Source organism: Carassius carassius, chromosome 49 (genome assembly GCF_963082965.1).
Source record: "Carassius carassius chromosome 49, fCarCar2.1, whole genome shotgun sequence".
NCBI lineage: Eukaryota > Metazoa > Chordata > Actinopteri > Cypriniformes > Cyprinidae > Carassius > Carassius carassius.
In genome coordinates this window covers 13,901,199-13,928,164 of record NC_081803.1, presented here as the reverse complement: position 1 = coordinate 13,928,164, position 26,966 = coordinate 13,901,199, and the positions used below count along the sequence as shown (strand labels likewise).

Here is a 26,966-nt window from a genome sequence, read left to right as displayed (position 1 = left end):
CAGTGCATAACATCATCAAAAGATTCAGAGAAACTGGAGAAATCTCTGTGCGTAAGGGACAAGGCCGGAGACCTTTATTGGATGCCTGTGGTCTTCGGGCTCTCAGACGACACTGCATCACTCATCGGCATGATTGTGTCAATGACATTACTAAATGGGCCCAGGAATACTTTCAGAAACCACTGTCGGTAAACACAATCCGCCGTGCCATCAGCAGATGCCAACTAAAGCTCTATCATGCAAAAAGGAAGCCATATGTGAACATGGTCCAGAAGTGCCGTCGTGTCCTGTGGGCCAAGGCTCATTTAAAATGGACTATTTCAAAGTGGCATAGTGTTTTATGGTCAGACGAGTCCAAATTTGACATTCTTGTTGGAAATCACGGACGCCGTGTCCTCCGGGCTAAAGAGGAGGGAGACCTTCCAGCATGTTATCAGCGTTCAGTTCAAAAGCCAGCATCTCTGATGGTATGGGGGTGCATAAGTGCATACGGTATGGGCAGCTTGCATGTTTTGGAAGGCTCTGTGAATGCTGAAAGGTATATAAAGGTTTTAGAGCAACATATGCTTCCCTCCAAACAACGTCTATTTCAGGGAAGGCCTTGTTTATTTCAGCAGGACAATGCAAAACCACATACTGCAGCTATAACAACAGCATGGCTTCGTCGTAGAAGAGTCCGGGTGCTAACCTGGCCTGCCTGCAGTCCAGATCTTTCACCTATAGAGAACATTTGGCGCATCATTAATCGAAAAATACGTCAAAGATGACCACGAACTCTTCAGCAGCTGGAAATCTATATAAGGCAAGAATGGGACCAAATTCCAACAGCAAAACTCCAGCAACTCATAGCCTCAATGCCCAGACGTCTTCAAACTGTTTTGAAAAGAAAAGGAGATGCTACACCATGGTAAACATGCCCCGTCCCAACTATTTTGAGACCTGTAGCAGAAATCAAAATTGAAATGAGCTCATTTTGTGCATAAAATTGTAAACTTTCTCAGTTTAAACATTTGCTATGTTATCTATGTTCTATTGTGAATAAAATATTGGCTCATGTGATTTGAAAGTCTTTTAGTTTTCATTTTATTAAAATTTAAAAAACGTCCCAACTTTTCCGGAATTCGGGTTGTACAATTCTGTTTTTATCTAAATACACTGTAAAACCAAAAAGTGAAATTAATTAAATGAAATGAGTTACTGTCACTCAAATAATAATGAGAGTTCATTGGACTTAATTAAGACTAAATAAGTTTTGTAAACTCAAAATGTTGCTGTAGTAAGGTGAACTTAATATGATTGAGTTTTCTAGTTCCCAGCATGCTTTGCATCAGACAACAAGGAAAATAAATGTAGAAATTAAGTGTTATTTTGTGTATTTTTACATGAGATCAACATAGAAAGACATAAGTAGGTACTTAAAAGTTGTGTTATGTTAGGATTTACATAGTTTTCTGTTATGTTGGTTTTGTAGTGCTACCATTGTGGTACCCAAAAACTGTACTCAAGTAAAAGTAAAAGTACTTCTAGAAATATTTACTCAAGTAAAAGTAAAAGTACTAGTCTTGAATAGTTACTTGAGTAAGAGTAAAAGAGTATCGGATAAAAAATCTACTCAATAGTGGTGGAAATTATGATTCTTTTTAATATGATTCTTCATTTTCAGTTCGTTCACCAAAATGATTCGTTCAGAATCGTTCACTGATTCGTTCAGTGACCATTTCTTCGTATTACACAAAATAAGCCAGCAGATGGCAAAAAAAGTGTATTATGTGTTATGTCTTAAGTCAACGAACGTATTCACTTGTTACAAAAACTGATCTGGCTTTATTAAAATGTGTGTATAATCACATTCAATATATAAAATCTAATTAAGTTTTTCAGATGAACAAAGCACAAGGTTTTCTTGCCTAATTAGCATTTTAATTGTTTGGTCAGACAGTTTGTATATTATATATTCACATTCATAAATCGGGGATTAAACGTGGAGTTGCTAAATATCAAAACAAGCGTATGTGCACAGTACAGTACTTAACTGCGCTTTGGATTTTTGCGAGATTGACATGCTAAATGGCAGACTGGTCAGGGGATCTCTGGATAATCCGTAATTCGTTTGGAATTATAAAACGAAAATACCGTTTTTCAGTTTTTTGTTTCAAAACGAAAAACCAAATAACCGTTTTTGGTGTCCAGACTAACCCGGTTTACTCTCATTCATTTCGTTCACGAACGAGATAAGCTATGTACCAGTTCATTTCATTCACGAACGACATGTATCAGCTCATTCAACTCATTCACGAACGACATGTGTATCAGTTCAGTCATTTCATTCACGAACGACATGTATCAGCTCATTCAACTCATTTACGAACGACATGGGTACCAGTTCAGTCATTTCGTTCACGAACGATAAGATCTCCAGATCTAGTTCAGACTCATATGAAACGCGTTCATTAAGGGCGTATTCGTTCACTATATTCAACAAATCACATACTCTGTCACATCTCATACTAGAAGGCTATTGGCTCGAGGTTGAGTAATTCTTTGACAGGATGAAACGGTTGTTACCCGGTTCACTGAGCTGCGCATGCGCTGCTTATAGCGCCGCGCTGCTGTGAAGGGAGGAACTTCACTGAACGAGAAGTACGAGTCAGTGGATTACGTGAACGAGAACGATTCGTTCACCTAAAAGATTCGTTCAAAAAGAACGATTCGTTCACGAACGACACATCACTACTACTCAAGTAGTTAGTTACTAGTTACTTTTGGTCATATATACTGAGCCTATTTTTATTTAGATATATAGATAAAATGTATGTAATGTATGTGTGTGTGTATAAATGTATATATTTCATCAGCCTTTACTCCAATTTATGTAATTTATTATAAAACCCTGTCTGTTTACTTAAGTAACAGATAAAGGTGTCATGCCATAACATTTTTTATACGACTGACTTTATATTAAATGTGAATTTAACATTGAAAGTTAATGTGATATAAATACTAATCTTTCATTGTTCAGAAAGAGAGCAAATAACATTTACATTATTAAAGATAATTTTCACTGACAGTCTAGATTTCAATCACTCTCAGAAACTCCCATTAAAATCACTGAAACTGTTAACACTGTGAAATCAATATCTTAATTAAAGATTCGTACACACATCTGCATTTTGTTGTTTCTGAAGAGAGATTTCGCCAGAAAGAGGTCTCCAGTCAGCGAGCGAGTGAAGGAAGTAACGGCATTTTAGCGATGACTCATCTGAACGCCTCTGATTGGCCAATACTTTAATAAGCTCAAAAGAATCATGTGTGATTTGTTATAATGCGCAGTGCTGTAAAAACACATCTATCTCTGGCTCAGCGCCAGCCAGCGATCACAGATCTGAATTTAGCAGATGATGATATGACTTGCTGAACGTACTCGCACCGGTGTGATTGTATTAAAATTAATAAAATCTTAATCGGCTATTTTTTGTCCTTTGGAAGCTGCTTTCAACTTGACTCCCTTCTGTTATAAGCCACACATGTACAACAAACAGTGGTATCGTGTATACTGTAAACGAATGTAGCCTAAGTTATTACCTGTTAAACAGTAGACAGCACACGCGGTGTTCATATAGTAAGGATCTCCATCGCAAGCAAATAATAGCCTTTGCAGATTTGCTTTCATTTCAGTGCAGTTCCATAGCCACGTTTTCAACGCTGCTGATGTTCTTAAACGTTACAACTCTGAGTGAACCACTTCAGACGCTCAGCGCGTGCGGCAGGGAACTGAACGAATCATTCAAACTGATTCATGAAACAATTCACTCGTTTGCCAATTGGTTTGATCAAGTCTTTGAACAGAATTGACTCAAAAGAATGAATCATTCGCGAATGGGCATCGCTCATTGCCCAGAGAAAAGTAGATGGCGCGTTTGGAATAAACTGAAGCAATTATAACATTTATTGCATTAAGATAAAGTAACGATAGGAGCGTTGCCCACAGTAACGAAGTAAAAGTACAGATTTTTCCCCAAAAATTTACTCAAGTAAGAGTATAAAGTACCCATCTTTAAATATACTCCGAAAAGTATTAGTTACCCCAAAAAATTACTCAAGTAAATGTAACGAAGTAAATGTAACTCGTTACTACCCACCTCTGCTAAGGTATACATAAAACAATAACAACACAAACCAATACAAATTGAGTTTGTTAACATAAAATGGTGTGGTTGTGTACTTATTTTGTAAAGTTCTGTGAAAACTCAAAACTTTGTTATAATAACTGAAAATAATTGAGTTGCCTTAAAAGAAAACTGTAAGTCATAATAACTGCAAATATGTAAGTTGAGCTAAATGAGCACTTTAATTTAACTGTTATCAAAAGGTAACAGGTAATTAGCAGGTAATCCAACCTTTTAAGTTCTGGAAAATTGTGACTTTTAAGTTAATCAACTTAAAAAAATTGAGCCAATCGATTGCCTGATTTTCTGGTAACTTATTAAGGTTTACAGTGTTTGGAAACTTAAAAAGGATGAGGGACTACAACCCCTGATAGGGGAAAACAAATGGAATCTGTTGTTTTCTATTGGTGAACACACACAGCTGTAGTCATTGTGTTACACAGCAGATGGTCCACTGTCAACACTATACAGTGCTCCCACAGCCACAGCCTGACAACACCTCAGGAAATGAGAGCGCCAAGACATGGTCTTAAGTGGAGACAGGACAGCTGAGACAACAGTCTTATCACTAAGAGCAACGCCTCTCATAGCTACTTACACAAGCTCTCTTCTGTAAGTGCCCATATAGGGCCTGCATACTCTATCTTAAGTGTTTTTACCAGAAACAACAGGAACCACACTGTGAAGGAAGGGACAGCAGTGCAGTTCTGACCTTCAAGAGCTTGCATAATCTAAAAGGAATGACTTGAACTTCACATTTCACTTACAATCCAAAAGATCTATTGCCAGGAACGATGGGTGCAATTCACTTATGGATTCATTAAACACTCCAGCACACAACGATGAGACGCATCTCTTATCCTGACAGCCGACAACAGTCTCAAAACATTCCACTTTCATCTCCACTGCAATCAGTCATCCCATTCCTTCTGTAAGTGAGAAGAGAAGATTTGTAGTTGTATGGCATTTTCTATCGCCATATTAATTTTCCATGACCCTTCCTGAGTTTGGAACACAGAGGTCTACAGATTCCATTTCAAGTGTAAAATTCATGATTATAAGAACCATATAAAAATATAGTAATAATAATAATAATAATATTGTCATAAATGTTTTATATAAAACAAAATTATATTATATACACTTACACTGTGGCCATGCTAAACAGTCCAACCCTTTTGCACAAAAATTTTAGTTCAGAAGTCCATTTCATGGCTTGAAGATCCATCAATAAATAAATAAATAAACAAATAAATAAATAAACTATAACAATAATAATAATGTATTATTATTTAATACAAATTATTATTATAGAAATATACAATTATACACACTTAAATTTCATTAAATAATTAAATTAAAATTAAATTTATGCATTTAGCAGACGCTTTTATCCAAAGCAACTTACAGTGCATTCAGGCTATCAACTTTTACCTATCATGTGCTCCCGGGGAATCGAACCCCCAACCTTGCAAACCCGCAATGCTCTACCACTTGAGCTACAGAAACACATTTATTTCAAATAATGAAATAAATGATAATAATAAATGTTGCCTAAAAACCACCATATGAGTAATGCCACATTCATGTGTAATTCACCATAACCGTTAGGGTCAATAAGCTGCAAGCAGCAGCTTTACAAAGCCAATATTTCTCAAACAAAAACACTGATTTGGCAAATTATGCCACATACTAGCCATGATTCAAAGTCTTTATAGACCTTGGGATCTTGAAAGTTATGTATACTTCTAAAGTTTGTTAGAAGTTTCTTCAGAAGCACTCAGTCTTCATATGTTTGATGATAGCACTATCATCGATCATGTTCTTCCCTTCCATACAGTTTGGCACCTTGTAGGCGAACAATGTCAGACATCTAGCATCTCACTTTGAAGTCGGCATAAATCTGCCCCTCTTTATTAAAAAGCCCTAGCAGGCTGTGATCGCTTCTGATTGAGAACAAAACCCAGATGGTTCTCATTCTATCACTGAAAGCCGTCACTCCTCAGAACTGGAGTGTGCTGTCCTGACATAACCATCATTTTCATGGAAGGGAGGCATTCATATGGCGCTGGCAGGTCTTACAGGCTTTGGGCTATTTTATCATAGAGCTCTTTCATGACCTAGATGTCTGGCTCCATGCCTGCACTGCTGCTCTCTCCTGCACACCCACTTACATAGCCTCCATGCTCCTCAGAAAAATACCCATCTCCAAGGTAGGGGAGGATGAAGAATTGTGTTACGCTGGCTTAAAGATGAGAATCTCAGCCAGATCATTTGTTAAGTGCTCAGACACTCTGGACCATATAATGGAATAGACAGCCCACTAATGTAGTGATACATATCTCTGCTGACTCAAGCATCACATTCATCATTGCTCATACTTTAGGTTAAGGATTTGAAACAGTGTTATTTTAGTAATATTTATATACTATTATAGTATTTATTACAATTTCAAATTAGCCTTTACATTTATATTCAGTTTTCATTTTAATTTCAGTTTAAAATTTAGTAATTTTGTTATGGGCTTTTGAAATTATTAGATTTGTTTTTACATATATCTTTTTAGCTTTATCTGTATTTCAGTTTTAATCATATAACTTTTCTTTCATCTTAAAACTTTAATTAAAAGTTTATCTAATATATTTATATTTCAGCTTTATTTGGCCAAAGTATTTCATTTCCTCTACAAACTGAATGATTATAATAGAATATTCTAACAACAAAATTATTATACAGTCACATTTACGAAAATGGCCCTAGATCTCAATCTAATCTAGCCATATTACAGACAAAAAATTGACCAAATAATGGTTTGAATACAAGTAACTGGTGATCAACTCCAATTTTGTTCATATCATAATGGATATTCAGTCTGCTGATCAAAGATATTTCAAAGAATTTAATGACTGCTGAAATTTTCAAACTTAGCAGCTGCAAAAGCAGCGTGACGATTAGCAATGCTACTGTTGCCTCTCTCTGGAGGGAGAGTCAGGTCAAAGATGAAAGGCCATGACAAACGGGTCAACGTGGTCTGTGAGTTTAGACAAAGTCCACTCGTGTTCTCATGAGCAAGCACTTCTGAGGGACGATGAGGCTCCAGGCGGTGTGCCACGTCAATCCGCAAAGCCAACGGAGAAACACAACAGAAGATATTTTGAATAACATTTCAACTGTTTTTGCCCATTTAATGATAGTGGAGGACAACGCTCGTTACATGGATAAAAAAAAACACTTAAGACATTTTTCAAAATATCTTCTTTCGTGTTGCACAGGAGAAAGTAAGTCATACAGAATGACATAAGCATGAGTAAATGATGACATGAAAGGATTTCAATCACATCTCCGGCTCAAAGGAGGTCATTCTGGGGCAGCTGTGGCCTAATGGTTAGAGAGCCGGACTAGGTACCAGAAGGTCGCCGGTTCGAGTCTCGGTGCTGGCAGGAGTTGTAGGTGGGAGGGAGTTTATGAATAGTGCTCTCTTCCACCCCCAATACCCATGGCTGAAGTGCCCTTGAGCAAGGCACTGAACCCCCAGTTGCTCCTCGGGCGCTGGATATATAGCTGCCCACTGCTCTGGGTGTGTGTTCACATTTCACTGCTGTGTGTGTGCACTTGGATGGGTTAAATGCGGAGCACCGATTCTGAGTATGGGTATGATTATGATTACCATACTTGGCAAATGTCACGACTTTCACTTTTTCACTCATCTTTTACATTCATTTTGTCAGAAAAATCATTGAGAATATAATTTGGTGCCCTACAACAACTCTTCCTGATTAAAGAAACAGACAGCCCTGAAACAGAGACGGTTCTTGGCTTTAATGTCACAAGATGAGACACTTGTGGAGTCCTGAAGGCTTCATATGACCAGCATTGGTCTCCATGTTCATGCTTTCTCCCTGTCATTAACATCAGTATGTGAAATCTTGGTTGGAAGATCGGTTCACAAATGGCTCCATAACGGCAGCATATGGTGGAAGAGCATATCCACAAACCATCAAAGTCAACTTCAACCTGAAATTAAGGGCCCGTGGAGAATGATGCAACATATCTATTCCACACCATCTTCCTGTTAAATATTACAGAATCAGTTTCCATTTCACGTTTGGTCAGTCCACTTGAGTTGCTCCTTCAACAGATTATTTGCTTTAAACTGAAAATTGTGTCATCATCTACCAAACCTCACATATCACTTCAAATGGATATGGCTTTAAACCAACGGATCTTTTTAAACCCTGAAGGAAATGAATTTAGCTTTCTTAAATAAATATACTTGCTTCTGAAAGTATGCCTTTTGATTATTTGACCGAGTATTTTCTGAAGGCAAAGGACTTTCACAGACCACCCACAAACTCTTGAATGGGATTTAGGATAAAGGATTAAATAGGGAAAACTAAGGCATTGTTGTCCTAACCCACACACTGACTGGGTGTCCTTCAGAAATAGGTTATGATCTGAAGTGCTTCTACAGTCTTTCTTTCGACACCCTAATGATTTCAATAGTTTCAACATAACATTCTTGCAGATGTTGAGTTTTGCTTTTCTTTTTAACCCTAGAGAGTAGGGGAGGTTTATTGAATTTGGTTGAATCTACATTGGAAACATCTGGATGCAGTTACAACATATAGTACATTCCCACACAGAGGAGACGACGTCATTCAGGAATCAGCTGGAGAGAATTGAGAAAAAGAACTGATGGGAGGAACCTTCCCAAAAGACCCACAACTTCTATCCATACCAGATGCTAAAATGACACTCGAGAGGTTCTGGGTAAAAGAACAGAGCTCCATTGTTGTAGAAACAGCTCTAGAAGTGTGCCTTCAAATATTAAGTGAATGAGAGAGTATCTAAGGCGTACATTCAGTAAGAGCTGTTAATAGATTCATTCATTACCAATTAAACTTTTATGTTGAAGGCATAGTTCACCCAAAAATTAAAATTCTAGCATGATGTACTCACCTTCATGTTGTTAAAAACCTGTATTTTTTGTATGTGAAATATACAAGATATTTGAAGATTTTTTTTGCCACACAATGAAAGACTTTACAATTAGAATGGAAACAAATGATGACAGAATTATAAGTAGGATGAATTATTTGCTTTAAATATGAGTTATATGAGCCAATAAACTTTTTTAACACTATCAGGCACCAATTACTAAACAGAATTGTTTTGAAAAAAGTTTGGACTATTTCTAAAGAGGTTTCACCAATATGCTATTGGTCAGCCAAACATATTGCTGTGCCCCCAAACTAAAGCCACTGGTTGAGCAGATTGGGTTGCTCAAATAAACAAAGCAATGTTTTGAATTTACAACAGAGTTTACACTTTTTGGCAAGAAATCAACCTGTGAAACCATTTACTTCTAGCAGTCTATGCATATCAAGTTGGAATTTATATATATATATATATATATATATATATATATATATATATATATATATATATATATATATATATATAAATATATATATAAAACGTCAATGCAATTCAACATTTAATTCAAATCAAATTTTCCCTGCCTTTTACTTTGTAAAAATGACATTTTAATGGCTCACATTTAAGGTTTCTTCCAAGTAGAAAAAGTCTGTACCCTTTTAAAATTTTTCTCCCTTTCAAGATGTGATTTGAAATAGAAAATGCACTTTGATCATGGACGAGCAATGGAGTGGGAATCTGAAGGAACGAATGACATCAAAGGAAGTTATGGAAAACATGTAAAGGTGTAAAAAAAAAAAAAAAAAACCACATTCCAATGAAAAATGCCAGTGTGAAGTGATATCCCGCATAAGAAAGGTGAGGAGTAATTCACACTTCATCAGAATCAGTTACCTACTAAAAGGAGAAAAAAAATAGAATTCAAGGTCACTGCTGAGGACACATCAAAAGTAGACTCATCATCAGCTTGGACGTGAGATAGAAAATCCTAGTTAAGCTCATGGAATGGATATCAAGATATTCTTATGCAATTATGATTTCTCTTTCTCCGTGTAACGGTGTAGTAGGTACAAGGTTTGATACTCTGTCATAATAATAATAATAATCCACCCATACATAGCAATTAAGACTGAATTGGGTGTCTTTTGATGAGCTTATAAAACCTGCAATATTTGTCCATCAGAACCATTAGTGAAGACGAGAACATGTACTCCAAAGATTTGGCAAAGGTTGCTGGGACAAACAGTGTTAAAGAGGAAAAGAAAATTAAAGGTGCAGTAGTACATCTAGGAAAATTCTAACTTAAGCCTGATAGCACTGAAAGCATACGTCCCAACCTCAGTGCAAATCAGCATCCAAAGCCACACCTCCTGAACGCATGAACGTGCACAGACCAGACAACCAGAGACAACATTACTACAATATACAATGTGTCATTCACCGATGAGAAAACATTATAGTACAGTTAAAGTAACAGTACTACAATACCAAGGAAGGAAGGAAAGAAGATCGGGTTGTTGATGTTTGCCTGCATGCCATTCTCACTCTGTCTGCACAGCGTACGTGAACGCTCAGATGACGTATCCAGTCTTGCGGACATGGTGCGCAGAGGTTTGCAAATACATATGTTAACAGGCAGGTAGGAAAGCTGATCATTTTGACTGGACAAACATTTCTTGGTCCTATGCCTTGCACAGAATATATAAGCACATACAAATACATTTAGACCACTTAACTAAATTATTGCTATCAGGATGTGAAGAGATTTTCAACCACCATTAAAAAAGGTTTCTGAAGACAAAATCAGCATGATTTACATTATTAGTTATGGGATAAGTTATATAGCTAAGGATTAGTAATAAGTTTTAATGTGTTTTAAGTTATATGGTTAATACTCTTGGTTAACAGTTTGTTAAAATCCCTAGACCCAAGTGTGAGCTTGGCAAGCACCAGTAAAAAGATTCAAAATGCACACACTCTTACTGACAGAAAACCCTGGTTGTAAATCATGGAAGAACTGCCAAATAGGAAATTAAATCTTTAGTTTATGGTCTACCGCTCATGTGAAGAATTGGTGTGTATGTGTGGGTGTGCGCGAGAAAAATCGTCCATCATAGTTTGTCCTACGCTGGCATACTAGGCTGTCACATTGTGCTGTACCAGGAGTTCCAAGAACAGACTATGACTTCTTGTCGCCCCCACTTCAGACTACACTACCTTCCCTGCTCTACACACAAAATAACTAATACAAACAAAACGGTTTTTTACTTTGTCCCTATAAATTTTTATCAGCTCAAAGGACCATGCATGCCCTCTTACAGGTCACAGTGGCACTGGGGTCAAGAGTGATTATCTTCCTATTGATCTGATTTACACGGACCGTTGTTCAATGTTCAGGAAGCACACCATAGCACGTGATACATGTTCAATTTAGTTGGCGTGATGGTCGGAGAGTAAAGATGTCCATAAACGGCAGAGTATGTCTGAAGTTTGGGATCGTTACATTCTTAAAAAAAGAAGAGAACAAGGTGCAATGTGTCTACTGCAAAGTAGACCTGGCATTCCACAGCAGTAAGACTTCAATGATTCAGCATCTGAACCGAGAACATCCACTCCATGCTGTTTCACCAAACATCGCTGAAACAAGCCTATACATTGATGTTCGCTGATTTTAATCCCATGCTGTATTTAATCCCATGCTGTATTTATCTTGATGCGGTTTGACTAGATATGATGTTTAGCTTTGATGTTTTTAAGTAGTAAACGTATTGACGTTCAATTTCAAGAGAGTATAGCCTAAAAAAAAAAGAAAACCCCTTCTCATACACACACACACACACACACACAGACACCCTCGTCCCTCTCACGCGCCAGTCAGACAAATCGCGACAATGCATCACATATGCTTAAACTTTTATGTAGCCACGCAACAATAATTTCAGCATGCATTCACTGTATACACTGGGACGTGATGTTGTGACGTGATTTTTCGAACGGATGCTTTACCTAAAATGCACCGCAGTGCAAGTGATGCAAGCCAAATGCAGCATTCTATTGAAAATTAATGTATGTATTTCTGCCTTACCAAATTGCAATGAAGCAACTGGTAAAATAAAAAATAAAACAAAAAATAAAAACAAATGCTTGATAATTTTACAGCCGCATCATTTTCATTATGCACTTTTTGTTTTTGTTGTTTAAAAACACACACACACAAAATGATCTGATTAATCGATCGATTCAGTGCTAGATTAATCGATTACAAAAAGAATCGATAGCTGCAGCCCTAATCAATACTGTGTCATATTTTTCTGCTTGTGAAGGTGACCATGACTCTCTTTTTTTTTTTGCTACTGAGCTACAACTGAGCAGTAAAATAGGCTCTCAAACAATGGCAAAGTGAGAAAGTTAAACACGTCTTGTCTTAAAAAGCACAGTGCTTTTGATGCAAGATGCAGCAAGACAGTACACCTAACAAATAGACCAACAATTACATCTGAGCTCCATTTTTGGGTGAATAAAACTGATTGGTCTGGTGGCAATAGGGTTTAAAGAAGTAAATTAATTAATACTTTTATTCAGCAAGGATACACTAAACTGATCAAAAGTTGCAATAAAGACATTCATATAGTTACAAAATATTTAAATAAATAAAAAATTCTGCTTTTTTTATTATTATTACTCTCCACCAGTCATGTCTGTCTCCTACTTCTTTCCCAAAGAAATCAATGCAAGTATAAGATTACCAATGCAGCCTGTCTTTTGTGGTGATTCAGATCCAATATCAACTGAGATTTAGCATTTTGTTTTTTGCATTTACTTTCTTACAATATAATTAAAGCACACTTACAAAATGGAAAATCAATAGCTTTCAAATCAAGCACAGTAGGTCTATCGAACCTGCAACAACAAGAAGTCTTCAGTCATGAAGCTCGCCAAAAAAAAAAAAAAAAAAAAGAGTGCACAGCTAGAGACTGGGACAGTGTGTTAGAAGAACACAATAGTGTAGTGTTGTGCTAATAATATGTGTTGTCACTTATTATTAGCCAAAACAAATTATCTGTATTTTAAAAATGAAGCATCCATAGATCTCTCATAACTCATTGGTTTATTTAAAGACTAACCTAAAAATCAGTGAAAACAAATCCATCCATTTGTCTGTAGTAAAGAAAATAAGTGCTTCAAGGGTACAATGTTTGTAAACCACTAAAGGAGGAAATTCTAACACATAGTCAGATGAGGAGAAGCTTCTTTTTCTCCACCAAGCACTTTTTAATCTATATATAACTACACTTGGCAAATAGCATCTCAATTACCAGAGCGCTATCTGTGAAGTGGCCTGCCAGGGATGAAGGGTTACTGCTGCCAGGGCTCGCCATGTCATTGTTGACTTCTGGGTTGCCAAGTCAACTGGTCAGAATGTAGACAGAGTGTTCCAAAACTCACATACTTACAATCTGGAACTCTTCATAGCAATTATATCCATTTCTAAAAATTCTGACATCCTGTTGTGTCTATATGTGGGTGGGCAGGTGGATGTTTATGTGTAGTCCAATCAAGGCTCATTGCCAGAAAGTGAAGTCCTGTCTTATCAAATCCCAACACCGTGAAAACAGAAGAAAGACCCGCACAGACTCGGACCTGATGTTACAGATGGAATTTTCCACAGCTGACTGGCTTTTTTTTTGGCAGCTTTCATGATAAATTAGCTGTTGTTTGTTGAAGTCTGCATGAAAAGGTGCCAACAAAGCATGGACACAAAAGGGACCTTTGAAATAAAATGGTAAAGTAAATCTGAAGAAAAACCTAGAGTGCTAATTTAGACTCATTGCCTTTTCACCACTAACAAAACAAACCTGACCTAACAAGATTTACTTTGAACACAGAGATGTGTGTCCATCTCAAAACCATCTTCTTGCTCTTCTCAAAATCCTATTACCAAAAGACTGACAGAGCATGGGTAAAATTCCATGACAGCAATGTGTGAGAAGGCAATGAAGGGTGACTGGTCTCCAGACGATCCTTTTGCTCCTGCTGACCCCTGAAAGGGATTGTCATTAGGTTTAACCCTTGAACTACAGGCCAATAAGGAACATTAGAGTAAAATAATAATGCACTACAGAACTATTCTTTCTCCAACTGGTTTGAGCTATTAAAGCTTTGCTTTGGGGTTCCACAGAAGAAACAATGTCATGGGTTTGTAAAAACATGACAGTGAGTAAATGAAGACAAAATTTAAATTATGGGGGAAAATATCCCTTTAATAAAGCAATCGGGGTGAGCAGCTGCCTAGACCAAATTGTCTGCACTGAGTTCCATCATAAACCTGGCATTCAATCCCTAGACATGATTGACAGTCCTGAGCTCAGCTCAAGCGGCCGGCCAGCCGCTGCTATCAGCCTCGTGCATATGATGTAAAGCCGCACTGTAACCAACGCTGTTACAGACCACCACATACTTACACGGACCATAATTCTTTTTTCAATCAGCCAGAGAGTGAGGAATGAATGAAATGGTGAGGGGGGAAAAAAGAGAGAAAAAAGGCCACTAGTGTGGCCTAAACTAAGTTCATGAATTATTTTACCTTCATAACAGCCAACAACAGCTGGGAATGTTTTCATGGACATAAATGCATGATTATTCCAAAAGCCTGTTCCTTTTTAAAATCACACAGCGGAAAACTTCATGATGTTAGTGTTGTGACGCAGGGAATAAATTAGCAATGCAGTTTAGAAGAACATAACATATCTGCAATTTAAAATTATATATTAATAAAGGAGCAGTTAACACTGGGGAATAAAAGTCTGGGGTGAGTAAGAATTTTTTAATTTTAATGAGAAAATTGTGTTAGAATGTAAAATAACTTATTTCTATTGAAATATATTTTAAAATGTAATTTATTCAAGTGATACAGAGCTAAATTTTCAGCAGCCATTACTCCAGTCTTCAGTGTTGGGATCCTTCAGAAATTATTCTAATACGCTGATTTGGTGCTCAATGAACATTTCTTATTATTAACAATATAGAAAACAGTTGTGCTGCTTAATATTTTCTATTTTATTATTATACATATTTTTATGAATATAAAGTAAAAATAAAAAAATAAAAAAACAAATAAATATATATATTTATTTTTATTTGTTTTACTTCATATTCATAAAATATATTTGACAAATCTTTCATAACATTCTAAATGTCTTTACTGAAACATTTGATCAATTTAATGAAAAAGTTCTAAGTTTTGATCTTTGGCAAAATTTTGGCAAGATTTGGCAAATTTCCCAAGATTAACATGCCATTAGAGTAGGAAATCTTTTTTGTTGTTGTTCATCACGCAAAGTGGCACATTTGGAGTATATTGTGATTAAGTAATATGGAGAACTTTTATTATAGATTTATGATATGTTTTGGTGCTTCTGTGTCCTTTTTGTCCAGTCTCCAAACTCCCCATTCATCATAAATACATAGAAACGAGCAAGCAGCTAATTCTTTCAATTCTTGCTTTATGAAGAAAGTGAGTCCTAAAGGTGAGTACGCAACAGAATTTTCACTACATTGGTTTTGACAGCAACTGCAGTAGGCTAAAAAAGAAACTTTACAGAAAATTTGCAGATTGCTGTGGAAAAAAACTAATACATATTTAAACTCAAGAATGCAGTAAACTGAAAAACAAATCTTCAATGCTCTAATGGTGGCTCAGTGATAATACATTCTGGATGCAAGAGACTCCAAGAGATGAAAACTGTTCTCTACTGCGCTTTCTTCAAATGTGCCTGTGCTATCTGTGTGAATCCAAAGCTTTTTAATCTTCTGCTTTATCCTCAAAACAAATCTCCCTGCCACACTGTTGGATCAGTCTCTGAGCTAGTAAAGAAAACCATTTATTTCCTCTTTTACTGTAGCCAAAAAATGTGTCTGCTGCCACAGTCGTGGACCTTAGAGGACCATCTGGAAGCCTGGAACATTCCAGCATGATTGCCCTGAGGAGAATGCAGACCTGCATTCCAATCTGAGGGAGGGAGCCATGCTGGAGAGGGACCACGCAGCATTGGAAGTGGACTGAGCCAGGTTCGCCAGGGAACTTCTCAAAGTTCTTGAACACAGAGTCTGCTTTGTTCACTTATCCATGGAAATTTGGCTTTGCTCAAGAGTGCGTTTACGTATTTGTGAAAAGTTAATCATGTCTAGCTCATGCCCTCCTGGATAAGAAAAACCTTTGCGATAAGAAATTAAAGTGATCGTGAACCCAAAACCAAAATTCTGTCATAATTTAGTTACCCTCATGTTTTTCCAAACCAGTTCAACATGTATTCTTTCTTCTGTGGAACATAAAGTGTCTCAGTGTTGTCAATGGGGTCTAACATTGTTTTAACATAACGGCATACCAAGCCACAAATCTTGAGTAATGCCTCATATATATTTTAGCAAAAACATGCATGTAACATTGTGGTTGAAATGATTGTGTAATGATTTTAAATTTCAGCCACATCAACTCTTTTTAGTTGATTTTGAAAGAATCAGTTGATCCATTTCACAAAACTGAACCATCTGTTCATGAATCAGACTTATCTGGTTCTCAGATTTAACTCACTGACTGATTCAGTCAAAGTGAATTTCAGTACGGACTTCTTATCACACTTTACACCATTTTTAAAGCTTGAAACCCTCAGTCAGTTCCCATTGAACATAAATGATTGGAAAAGAACAGTCCTTAAAAATGCGTTCTTTTGTGTTCTGTGGAAGACAGACAGTAAGTCATACAGGTTATAAACAACATGAGGGTAAGTACATTTTAAAATTTTCATTTTTTGGGTCAAGTATCTCCTTAACCACAGTAAAAGATGTCTCCTATTTGCTGATAGTTTTATTTGATGATGACACAGAAAGGAGTGCTAGATACTATTCAAGAGATGCTGAAGCAGACTGAGGACATGGTATACAGGCAAATATGAAAAAGTATCCGGACTTTCTATCATGCACTGCACACCCCCACACGCTCACATATGCTATTCTGAGCATCTGAGGATTTGAACATCCCCACTCTCTTGTGAATCACCGCCTTTCTCAATTATGTGAGCTGGTTTCAAGATGTGCCTCAAAGCTAAAATATCATACTGGATTTGAAGACCTTTTTTTTGCCAGTTAAGTTTCAATGAATAATTCATGATTTAAAGATCTCTTTCCAACACATGTTTGCCTGACTGCAGATTATCAGGACAAACACACCCACAAAGACACTCAAAACAATGGGAACACAAACCTCTTTATATTCAACACACTATAGCAAACTCATTCTGAAACTTATCAAAGGCTACAACACATTCTCATCTGTGACACTAATTATGTTTACATCTCCCCGTTTTTATGCGCATTTTGAAGTACTGTCTGCATCATAAACAAGTGATGGAAATGCTAAATTTCTGGAAAAATGAATTTTTACGCTTGATTGTTTTTTGACTTCTGTGAAAAAGGGTTTCTCCTACTTTTCTTAGTGATATTTAGTGCCAGCTTATCAGGAAGTGATGATTTTGTTCTCTTTGACTCGTTGGATGGAAACGGTGCTTTTTTGCAAATGTTTTATGCGATATTCCAATTCCAATTCACAAATGTTTTATGCGATATTCCAAGTTAAATTCGCACCTTTGGATGGAAACACAGCTACTGTCTGTATTTTCAGAAAATCTAAAATATTTATACTAAAATAAAAACAACCTTTTTATTCATATTTAACTTTTTTAGTTTTGCAGTAGATTTTAACACACACCTAAATACACTAAATTATTCCTCTTATCTCAACCCAAAAATCCTTCTTTGCATTCCATTTTTCTCTTAAGCTACAATAAGTGAGCAAATCTTTCCAGACTAGTGCTAGACAAAGGCAAAGATTTTGTCAAGCTGAAAATGAAGTCATGCAGCACTCCGCTTTTCTTACAAGAATGTAAACACATGCGAACACCAGTAGAAGCCATGACCTACATATCCTTATGACTGTTGTGTACAGTTTTGTCAAAGTGGCCGATGTTGCAGCCTGTTGGAAAAGTTTGAGTCATTTCCTTATGGAGTCACGGAGGAATCATTTCTTGTAAACCATGAGGGTTTCTTTATAAAAGTTGAGATTGGCTAGCTGATGGTGCCCTGCTGCTCTCACGTTGTTTTCTCTGGAATCCAAAAGTCTGCTCTGAGGATGCCATATCTACTAAATATGCCTTAAATTATGTGTGTGGGTCAGATAACAAGAGAGAATAGAAAATGGCAAGTCTCCTAAATGACTCCTAAAGGGAGAACTGTTATTGCACATCTTGTCTAATGACCCATTTTTATTTCCCAAAGCATAAAATATCGCTATGGCTGCACTACATATTAAAAATCTGCACACTGTGATGAGAAAACAAATACCAGTATTGAGACATTGATTGCACATCATGAAACTGCATCTTGATATAAATTTGTGCTAGTATATAGGTATATTCATTATTTTAAAACTCATATAGACAAAGTTTTAATTTCAGACATTTAAAAGACTGTTGTGGAAGTTTCTGTCTTTCATTCTTTCACTATGCCATTTTCTTGGTTGTAAGGAAATAATCACAACACCTCCTCTTTCATAGCATAGGTTGTGGACAATTTCAACTTGCATGTATGCACACTAGTACATGATTCAGGCATATTCTGGCATTTAATTTAATATACATACTATAATTTGGGATACACTAGGACAAACCTAGCTGGGTTGGTCAAATATCTACAAATTGGTTATTTGTCGATATTTATGATATCACAAATCCCAGAAAATATGCGTTGTAGTCCAAACGAGTCGTCTGTTGTAGTTTTTGAAAAGTAATTTCTGTTAAATAAAATATCTCCTTTTAAACTGGACTTTGAGCTTTATAACTTTGCAGATCTTTTTTTATGCTCAAACAGCAATGTTACGAACTAAAGTTGAAAAAGTTAAAAAGCATAATAGCACCCCCTTAAATCTGACAAAGCATCTGTAATATCTAACATGTAAAACAAACAGGGTTCAGCTTATATATGTTTCTGTTGATGGATGTGCATTCTGGCTTCCCAGACATTACAACAACAGGGATGAAAAAAAAAAACCTTGACAAACCATTCACTCAATGCAAAAGCCGTACGATGGTATATGAGCTGTCATTTATTCCGTCATCACCTGTGTGCTGATAGCGTGCGCGCACATTCTCTTAAAGTGACAGTCTTTATATTAATCGAACATCAACAACAAAGAAATCACTCACTGCTCTTTGATTAAAAAGCGTTTGTAACTTTAATAAAGAATAATCTTTATTATATAGTCCAATATGCAATGCTGTTTTACATTTGATTACTTTATTCAATTTCTGTACCTAAAAAGTAATGCTAGGCCTACCAAAAAAAAACTGAAAATCACTGTTTATTTTATTTGTATCTTTACTTTGTATCTTTGTCTGGATAGGCATAATTGACAAGCGTTATCTTTCTCGCGGGGGGGGGGAGCTTGTCTGAAGTTTAAAATCATTGGTTACCCATAAGCCAATCACATAACGTTTGGTTATGAAGTGTGTTATTCGCCGGCTCAGCTGCCTCGAAGTTTCACTGTAAACACAGGAATGCTGCGAAATCAAAACCATCGAGCGAAATACCGGAGTGAACATGGCAGTTCACAATCACAATTATCGCCTTGCTGGACTTTGGCCTCTCCAGTTTCTCGCTGACGATCGGTAACAGTTGATAAATTTAACTTTTCCCAAAACCTGTTGAGACTCGGGAGTAGGGCCACAACTTCACCTCCACTCAAAATGTGAAACAAACACTCTTTTTGTTCGGGCTTCAGTTGGCAAATGCCCGGAATATTCTCCACAACAGCGTGAATAGCATCCAGTGTCTCCATGTCCGCTGTCGTTTTAACTACAATAAACTACAATCCAAAATTCGGCGCTTACCGTCTACGTCACGGCTCTCAGTCCGTCCTCTGTTCGTTGATTTTTTGGAGCCGGAGGAAAACTGGGAGATAGTTCGCTATCTCAGAGTGAGTACAGAAGCAAACTGAAATTGAGTGGAAGTACGAAGTCTGACGTTGTCAGGCTAGTTTTTCTGTAAACATAGCACATACCGAACCGTACCGATACCATGACTCTAAAACCGTGAAACAAACAGAACCGTGAAAAAGTTGAACCGTTCCACCCCTACTTAATAGTCATGAAAAACAACATCGCAATGCAAAAAATCTTTATGGTTTTAAAAATAGGCTTTGTGTAAAATAAAACAGCATTCTGATTTTGTGGTGTAATATAACTGGCCCTGTGAGATTTCTAATGTTGCATATCATTTAGGAAGGATAAAATGTGGACTGAAATTCAATCATAATGGGCTACACCCAATGGTGTTGGGTTTACAAGACATTATCTGGTAGACACTGTCATTGATTTCTGTGAAGGATAGGTGACTTTTTTCACCTCTGGCCTGTTCAGTTCCCTGTGTGTGACTCTCTAAGACTCTTTTTCTCCTATTTTCCAGCAACATTCCAAATACATATCAAACAGACAGTGAGACACAGTGAGAGATGTGCACCAGTACTGGAGCCAGTCAGTCTCTTCCTGCTGCTGCAGCTGTCTCCATCAGCTGGATCCTGCCTGTCTTTCTCATTCACACCTCCCTACGCTCTCACATCTCTCCATCTGTCTCTTTCCAAGCACCCAGGGGTCGGCACGGGTCAGCTAAAACCAGCGTATACACCCTCAGCTAGGTCTGTTACCACACGACCACAAATACATATTGCACATTGCTCAAGCATACACACGTTTCCGCACAAATGTACACAAAAATCAGCCGTTCTCAACACCTGGCCACATCTGCAATTAGAAACGTTCCAGCGTGACTAATTCAATATTGTCAATGTAGATTTAAACGAGAGGGATTTACACAGCACACAAACGTGACATGTGTGACATCCGAGCTAACAGAGGGAGAACAGGAGGCAAACTTTCACAGCATCAATGATTTTGTACATTGTGCAGTCCAATGTAACTGGACGTAAAGTCAAGGACAACTTTTGAGAAGTTAATTATTTTTGTGACACTTTGACAGCCTAATGACTTACAAGTAAAGTGCCAAACTGTTACAGTTTCTGATTTCAAACTTTTTCCAAGCTGCATTGACCCTCTGTTGATATTCATTGAAAGTTTACAGCTCAAGCAGAGAAAGCTTCTACAGTAATTCTACAGTAAGACAACTTCTGCTGGCTGGATTACTGAACCGTCACGTCTCGAAGCTCACTCGAGCACACGGACAGACACAATTGTTGCCACCTGGCTTATATGTGTTTTCCTTAGGGTAAGGTTGTATAAGATTTCCTCACTAAGTATGACGACATGAACTATTGAATGAAGGGCCCACAGAAACACACAGGACAACTGTGTTATTATTCTGAGCACTGAGTCACAGCTAAACATGAACTGGCCTTATTTTTGTCACTTAAACAACTGAAGACAAGGTATTCACAAGTGAGTTTAGAGGAAGAGGATATATATATATATATGCAAATACAAAAAACTTAAAATCTGTACAACTTTTTTGACTCTTTTGCCCACCGAGGCTGAAACACACACACACAGGCACACATTTTATTTAAAATGAAAATGAATAGATGAGCACCAGCCAATGAAATTGCCATTTGCCCATTCTTATAATCTTATAATAGCCTTGAACACACACACTGGTGAGTAAAATCTAAGAATTTATTATTCTTTATTAACAATAGACATAATTTAGTCGCCCAGAGTAAAATTTTATCGCATATGCGAGTGATTTACTCGCAATGTAGAGGGTTGTTGTGATGGCAAATCTGAATTTTCAGCAGCGTTACTCTGGTCTTCGCTGTCACATGATCCTTCAGAAATCATTCTAATATTTGGTACTCAAGAAATATCTCTTATTATTATCAAGGTTGAAAACAGTAGTGCTGCTTAATATGTTTTTGTGGAAACTATGTTACATGTTTTCAGACTATTCGAAACAGAAATCTTTTGTGACATTATAAATATCTTTGCTGTCTTTTTATCAGTTTTAGTCGGTATGTATGCAGTAGTGATAATTAATAACGGTTGACTAGTTCTCCAACAACCAGCTCATCGATCTGACCATTAACAGTTCCTTAAGAAACACTTCTTATTGTCAGGTGAGCCCAAAACCAGTCTAACCATAGGCTTCTAGTTAAGACTGATTAGTCGACTAAAAGTTATAGCAAATAATTAAAACTGTAGTTTTTCACTTTCCTAATGTGAAGTGTGCTTGTATGGGATCAGCACATTCAGAATTCCACAGAAAGTCCATAGAAAGAAATGTGATCTCACTTTGCTTCCATGTTAATTTTAGAAACTTTTGGTAAATTTGATAATGCTAAGAGCTAGTGTAAAAGTGTAGTATCTCATTTCTTTTTATCTAATTTTTTTTCCCTTTAAATTTTTTCCAAAGCTTTTTTTCCTCTGCAGATTCTTGCCTTCAACCACTGCAGCAAATGCAAATGCAAAATTTTTTTTTTTTTAATTAATAAATAAATAAAAAAAAATTGTACAGACTATAGTGGGCCTTGTTATGGTTCAATGAATGCATTATTTTTCATCTTCTACTGCAAAATGCATACAGGGCAGTGTATACTCAAAAGTAAAGAGAAAAGGGAGTAAGATAAGAAAGAGTATCAGAAAACAGACTTTTGATAATGGCATAAGGCATTACATGAGGGAGGGAAAACTTGGGAGAAATTCAAACAGTTGACTTTAGCATTCACAAACTATAACGTCATTGCAGCAAAAGTGAGAAACATCTCCCAGGAGCTGAGATTGTTCTGAAAGGATGTTCTCATTATTTCACTAATATGATAAGAAGACATTAAAGAGTAATTGAGAAAACACCCAGATCCCACTGAGTCATATAGACAGATCTTTCAAGCGAAAAAGACTCATTTCAAGTTCTTGAGTTCTCATTGGCCAGGATTCTGACAGTAGCCAGACGGATCCAATAAATCCTACAGTAAATCGTGAAACACATGACTGAGCTGACTGTCTTTCAGGAGAGCGTGCATGACGTATTCAAACGTGCAACGGATGCTGTGAAGCAAGACATGGGTGTGAGAGGAAATCCAACAGGATGCAGGAATCATAATGTTCCTTCTGAACACATAGGCAACGATATACTTCTCAAGTCTGACCTATTAACAAATAATATTCCCACATGAAAAGGGCAAACTGAAGAAGTGATACACCAATGTGGCATCTGGCATCCATCCCAGTATTAGTAAGTCCATAAGTGAGTCTCTTTCATCTTTACTGTATCAGGTGATAAAAACAATGTAATGTCACAGCCTTCAAGGACAAGGAAAAAATGCAAACAGGAAATATTTAGTTGGCCTTGAATAAAACATTACAAAGCAAGCAGGTGTACATATCAAAGTGTGTGTGGAAAAGTAAAGAGTGCACAAAGGAGAAGGAATATGAAAGAGACATGAAAGAGAGAAAAGAGAGAAAGTGTTGCCTACAGTCCCTCATAGAGAGGTCACATATAATCAACCTCCATTATTTCCCATCTCTCTGAAATGGAGCAAAGTCACTGCTCTGAGGCAGGACAAAAGAAGAGAGGGTGATCATAAGCTATAAGGCCCCATGAGGGGTCCTCCTTCCCTCATATTCAGCTCATTACGAGGCCAATCGCTTCATAAGCAGCTCTGTGACTGCCTCGGAAATATAAAGATCTTGTAAAAGGATAGTGCCAAGAGCCAATTTATTCTGTTACCTCCTGCTCTCTCTTTTTGTGTGTGAGCAAGCCTGGGTTTGCAATGCACATCCTCTTTCTTGACCGTTAAAAGCTTATTTGACCAGGACTTGTTTACCCTGAGTAGGTCAGGTAAATTTGTGCTTCTCAGACAATTGAGCAAGCCCATTTTTATTCTCTCTTTCCTCTGTATAAATTACTGAGCTAGTAATTTTTTCGGGCTAACTTTGGAGTCCTGTGAGAAATCGATTGCTGTCCGGAGAGGAATGTGTGTGATTACGGTATATTATTTTTCACATCGCTTCTCCCCATTTGCTTTGACCTTTGGTGAATGCCGTAACTAAAGCTTAAATTTCTCATTTCACTGCCTGGTGCCTTCTTGATGGATTTAGACCTCTTAGCTGACTTCACCTTGCCATCTGGGTAAAATAACAGTTGGTGGTTCAAGCACTGGTATTGCATCTGATTAAAGCTGTACAGAAAGCCCAGCCACAAACTAATCAGAAAGGCCAAAGTAGTAGGAGCATCAGGTTCGATTCTGTCATTTTGTACTCACCCTCATGTCATTCCAAACCTGTACAACTTTTAAAGAACATTTCTGTACATAAAATGAAAGTCAGTGGATCCCATTGACATTCATTGTAAGAACCAAAAAAAGACGTTATTCAAAAATTTTTTGGTGCTTCACAGAAGAACGTCAGAGCGATATGAGGGTGTGTAAATGATGACAGAATTTATATTTTGCGGTGAACTATCCTTTTAATTAAATTAGTTTTATTTTGTAATTGTACATCCCATCCGAAATCAGTACAACTCTAACTCAAATCACCAATTGAAAAAACAATCCCATCCAACCAGTACTAAGGACATGAAAAGAAACTCTTGTTTGCTTTTCACTATTTGTTTAGTTACCAAACAAACTCAAACTGATTTTCACCAGGGTGTAGGTTTGCAGTTTCGGCACAATCAACAAGAGGTCACAGGCTCCACTCCTCACAAGATGACATGAATCATAGCAACAGAATGTCAAAACAAGCACACCGGCTTTCACTAAGAGGATACGGTTGTCATCATGTGTTCCCGCTAAGGAGCTAATAAGTACGTGCGTCTGGGAAAGATGCAAACAAAAGTGTTTGTGAAGTTGCAGTGTTTAATTTGAATATGCATTTACAAGCACATTCATCCATCCTTCTGACAACCCATCTATACATCCAACCAACCAATAAATCCACTCATTCTGCCATCTATACATTTATTTATTTACCATTTACCCATCCACTGAATCTCCAGTCAAGCTCCTTGTAATTGAACTTACCTCCCACAAACTGTATCCCTCCTGCCACACGTCCAATGGTGCGAGAGATTAGATCAGTAATACAGCATCCCATGATTGCTGTGAGAGCCACCAGGAGCAGCAGTCCGCAGCCTGTCCCTGTCAGCACCGTGCAGATCCTCCACTCTAGACTTGGGATGCCCTGAAAGGAGGCATAGCGCCCACACTGCTCCAGCATAACCGTGCCACCACGGGCCTCATCCCTTATGGGGTAGGAACAGCGACGGAATGTTCCAAATGACACCGGCTTACCCATCTGCGACCCAAGAAGCCAGTATGGCATGAAGAAGCCTATGCAAGATGTGGCTGCACAGAGGAAGGACAACAGGGCCCATACCATGCCTGCACATGTAAGACTAGATGCCATTGCACTCAGCTCAAACTTTTATATAGATGCAAAAGACACTGATTTCAGGTTGAGTGTGCATGCAGACCTCCTAAGCCCAGCAGCCTAGATCCTCCAGGCATCTTCTTGTTTGGTTACACCTGAGGAAATATAAAAAAGTATGTGAGCATTAGTAAAACATTGGGATATCGGTCTCTTCCAGCCACAAATCTGAAGTGACAATCTCTTCAGAAACTGCGCAAGCTTAAAAATGTTCACTTTCTCGTGTAATATTCAACCTGAAGAAACAAAGGGAACTTTGAGAGAGAGAGAGCAAAAGCTTGTGTACAAATCTATTTTTTTATGACAAATCTTAATTCATACCATGAGTACATAGGGCAATATTTACAAAATTTCACAAATTAATGAAAAATAAATTGCTGTATGTCAATTTTATTATGCATAACTATTAAGTGCATATTATACATAACTATCAGCTTACCTGGTGTGTGACAAGACCTCAAAAAACGTAGATAAATTGAGAAAAAATGGCAATACTATGTTGCACATACCTTCTTTTTATCTAAAATCTTAATGTTACCAAAAAGAAAAGTTAACGGACACATTGTCAGTCGTCTATCAATGACCATATGGAATGTAAACAAAAAGGAAAACATGTATGGCGCACTGTCATTTGGAAAGTCCAAAAGTGAGACAGAAACGAATGCGAAATAGATCTTACATGTCTGTGTCGTTCACCGTGTCCGAGTCCACTTGATTTGAAAAATTAAAGAGAATATATGACGGAAAAATTCAGCGTATACTGTTTGCTTCTATCCGTTCCTGGGTTCCGCGTCTCTGAAGTCTTTAACTCCGCCGTACACAGTCCACTTACTGCCAGAGCGCTTGCACGTCTCTTCACGGGACTAAACCGAGCAGGAAAGCACAAGCTGAGGCACCAATCTCCATATCCTCCGCCCAGGGGCTGGTCTGACAGTACGCCGCGTTTCCCAAGACTCCGCCTGCAGCCGCGAGCTCTCGCAAACTCCCTCGTCAAAGTCAAAGTGATTTATTTGTCATTCTGTTCTCCGTGGGAGAAACGAAAATATATAGGCTATAGAAACGAAAACAATTTCTCCAGATGGCATGGTGAATAACAATTACATCTTAACCTACTATAGCCTTGTGTTACACAATGAGTATATTCAGTAGTTTCATAATTCACTATAAAAAGCTGCCTAACCTACTGACAATAAATGATCAAATTGTCTATAGGCCTATGCCGATTTTGAAACATACGTCTAATAAAAACGCAACAATACAGGCTAGTTCACATAAAATGCACAATTTACAGAAAATAGGTAACTAAGAAGGCCTAATTTTTGTGGCACATGTTAAAAATGTCCGATTGGAAAACGATTCGTTCTTTTGAGTCGGATCT

General features: G+C 37.4%; 1 protein-coding gene across 1 annotated transcript in view; it reads right to left on the bottom strand.

The window, feature by feature from the left end:
• Positions 1–26,555, bottom strand: part of LOC132132078 (LHFPL tetraspan subfamily member 6 protein) — a 31,487-nt gene extending 4,932 nt beyond the window's left edge. The window contains exons 1-2 of the mRNA XM_059544314.1: positions 26,268–26,555; positions 25,183–25,686 (exon numbers count right to left, since the gene is read on the bottom strand). Coding sequence (XP_059400297.1) covers positions 25,183–25,567 — 385 coding nt within the window. The 5' untranslated portion in view covers positions 25,568–25,686; positions 26,268–26,555. The remainder of the gene's footprint in view (positions 1–25,182; positions 25,687–26,267) is intronic.
• Positions 26,556–26,966: the final 411 nt, after the last annotated feature.